Source organism: Indicator indicator, chromosome 7 (genome assembly GCF_027791375.1).
Source record: "Indicator indicator isolate 239-I01 chromosome 7, UM_Iind_1.1, whole genome shotgun sequence".
Lineage (NCBI taxonomy): Eukaryota > Metazoa > Chordata > Aves > Piciformes > Indicatoridae > Indicator > Indicator indicator.
Genome location: NC_072016.1, coordinates 4,388,400 through 4,390,780, shown reverse-complemented (window position 1 = coordinate 4,390,780; position 2,381 = coordinate 4,388,400). Strand labels below are relative to the sequence as shown.

Below are 2,381 nucleotides of genomic sequence, written 5' to 3'. Positions count from 1 at the left end.
AAGGGGAGGCAGAGAGACAGGGGAAGGGGAAGGGGAAGGGGAAGGGGAAGGGGAAGGGGAAGGGGAAGGGGAAGGGGAAGGGGAAGGGGAAGGGGAAGGGGAAGGGGAAGGGGAAGGGGAAGGGGAAGGGGAAGGGGAAGGGGAAGGGGAAGGAAAAGGGGAAGGAAAAGGGGAAGGAAAAGGGGAAGGAAAAGGGGAAGGAAAAGGGGAAGGAAAAGGGGAAGGAAAAGGGGAAGGAAAAGGGGAAGGAAAAGGGGAAGGAAAAGGGGAAGGAAAAGGGAAAAGGAAAGGGAGGAAGGGGAGGAAGGGGAGGAAGGGGAGGAAGGGGAGGAAGGGGAGGAAGGGGAGGAAGGGGAGGAAGGGGAGGAAGGGGAGGAAGGGGAGGAAGGGGAGGAAGGGGAGGAAGGAGAGGAAAGAGAGGAAAGAGAGGAAAGAGAGGAAAGAGAGGAAAGAGAGGAAAGAGAGGAAAGAGAGGAAAGAGAGGAAAGAGAGGAAAGAGAGGAAAGAGAGGAAGGAAAGGAAGGAAAGGAAGGAAAGGAAGGAAAGGGGTTGCAAGATTTTATTATGCCTACAACAAAAAAAGAAAGATGAAGGAGAATTAAGTCATTTTTACCCTATTTCTAATAGTTTCACACTGGGTACAGCACTTGATATGCACACTGTAGAACAAAGCTTACACTTTAGAATGTTGTTTTTTTTTTTCCATTGAAAATATTCTGAGTCCTCAAAAAATTCCCCCTTGCATCTGTGGAACCATTGTAAAAAACAGAGGCAGAAATTCTTTTCTGCTTAGAAAGTAATTTCACAGAATGCACTTTTCAAAAACAAGACAGATAATTATAGAACTATGAATTTTAACTGCCTCAGCAGCATTAATATATTCCTGAGTCAAATGGTATAGTCTAAACAAAGGAACTCGAGTTTGACAAATATTTAGACCTAGGTCTCACAAAATGAAACGGCAACAATTCCCAAAGCTGTTAATCATTTGGCAGAAATAAAATCCAATCACTAAATCAACAGCAGGGAAACACTGAGCTAGCACATCTGAGCTGCATACCAAACTCTTCATTTGGCTAGGCTGCCAGGGGTGGAATACGCTGGGGAGCTAGGACGTAGAGGACTCCAGAAGTGGCTCTTAGATGAGAGGTGACACTGACCCCTCAGGAGTCCCCCACCAGCAGTGCCAGAATGGGGCAGGCAGCTGGGCCCAGGGGCACCCCAAGAACCCTTGGCACCCCTGCAGCACTGCTGCTCTCCAAGCCATCGGTAATTTGGGTTGTGCAGGAGCCTTGGCCCAAGCACAGCTGCCATGCCCATGTGGTGCTTCAGCCTCCAGCCGCAGCCGGCTAGCGCGGGTGAGCTGCTCACCAGCCGAGCCGCCGACTGGCCACCCCTTTGCTAAATCAGTAACATGAAGTCAGGACACCTTCAGTGATGGGGTGGGCACTGTGTGTGTGGCTGAGCAGAGTCAGGTGGTGAGATCAAGGAGGAAGTGGAGTCACAGCACTGGGAAAATAGCCATGAGGAGAGGTGAAGTGTTAGTTACAGCAGCAACATCTGAGCACAGGTTTAATTAAAGTTGTTAAAGGCTGGGGTAGGAAGGAGGCACGGACAGCTGTGGGAGCTTCAGTAAGAGCACAGTGCACAGGAAGATGGGCACTCAAGAAAAGGGCAGCAGGGTGAGGTGATTAGTGAAGAAGGGATTGCAAGAAATACCTGTGCACCATGCCCTAAACCTGCATCCAAAGTACCGTACTGATGCTCCTTTGTCTCTAAGGACCAGACTTCTAAAGGTGTTCAGAGACTCTTGGAAGCATCCTGTGGCATTTCAAAAAGCACCAGAGAACATTAGAAGAAACCAGATTTCAGCAAACTTGAGTTACTTTTTTCTTCTGTTTCAGGTGAAGCAAATCTGGATTTCGTTACTTTTGCTGAAGAATCACAGCCAGAGAAACCTTCTGATGTGCTCCCTGCCCCAGAGCAGGGTTCATTGTCTCTGTAGCACTCTCAGCCACCCCTGCAGGTTGCCAGCCTGCCTGCTCTGCCCCCTGAGAACAGCAGGCTGACCTAGGGTGTCAGCATTAACATTTGGATAAGTTTCTTTTAAAAATAATTTCTAGTAAGAAACTCTCATCTCACATCTTATCTATTCCTTGCTCCATTTATTTTTAGTAACTTTAGCCAAACATTTTAAAAAGCATTCAGACCCTGGCTTCTCTTTTCCCAGAAGTCCTTTGCTTTCAGCTGAAACCAAGTTAACTCAGCAGTGCCTGCAGTTTGAAAACATCACAGAAATTCTGTGCTGTATTTACACAAACTGACAAAACAAACAGCTCCTGTGTTATAGTCCAAAAAAAAACCAAAATCAACAAACAAAC

The 2,381-nt window shown here is 47.5% G+C and overlaps 1 protein-coding gene across 1 annotated transcript in view; it reads left to right on the top strand.

Moving 5' to 3' along the window:
• ENO4 (enolase 4) overlaps positions 1 to 2,005 on the top strand; it is a 70,673-nt gene extending 68,668 nt beyond the window's left edge. The window contains exon 16 of the mRNA XM_054382318.1: positions 1,905 to 2,005. Coding sequence (XP_054238293.1) covers positions 1,905 to 2,005 — 101 coding nt within the window. The remainder of the gene's footprint in view (positions 1 to 1,904) is intronic.
• Positions 2,006 to 2,381: the final 376 nt, after the last annotated feature.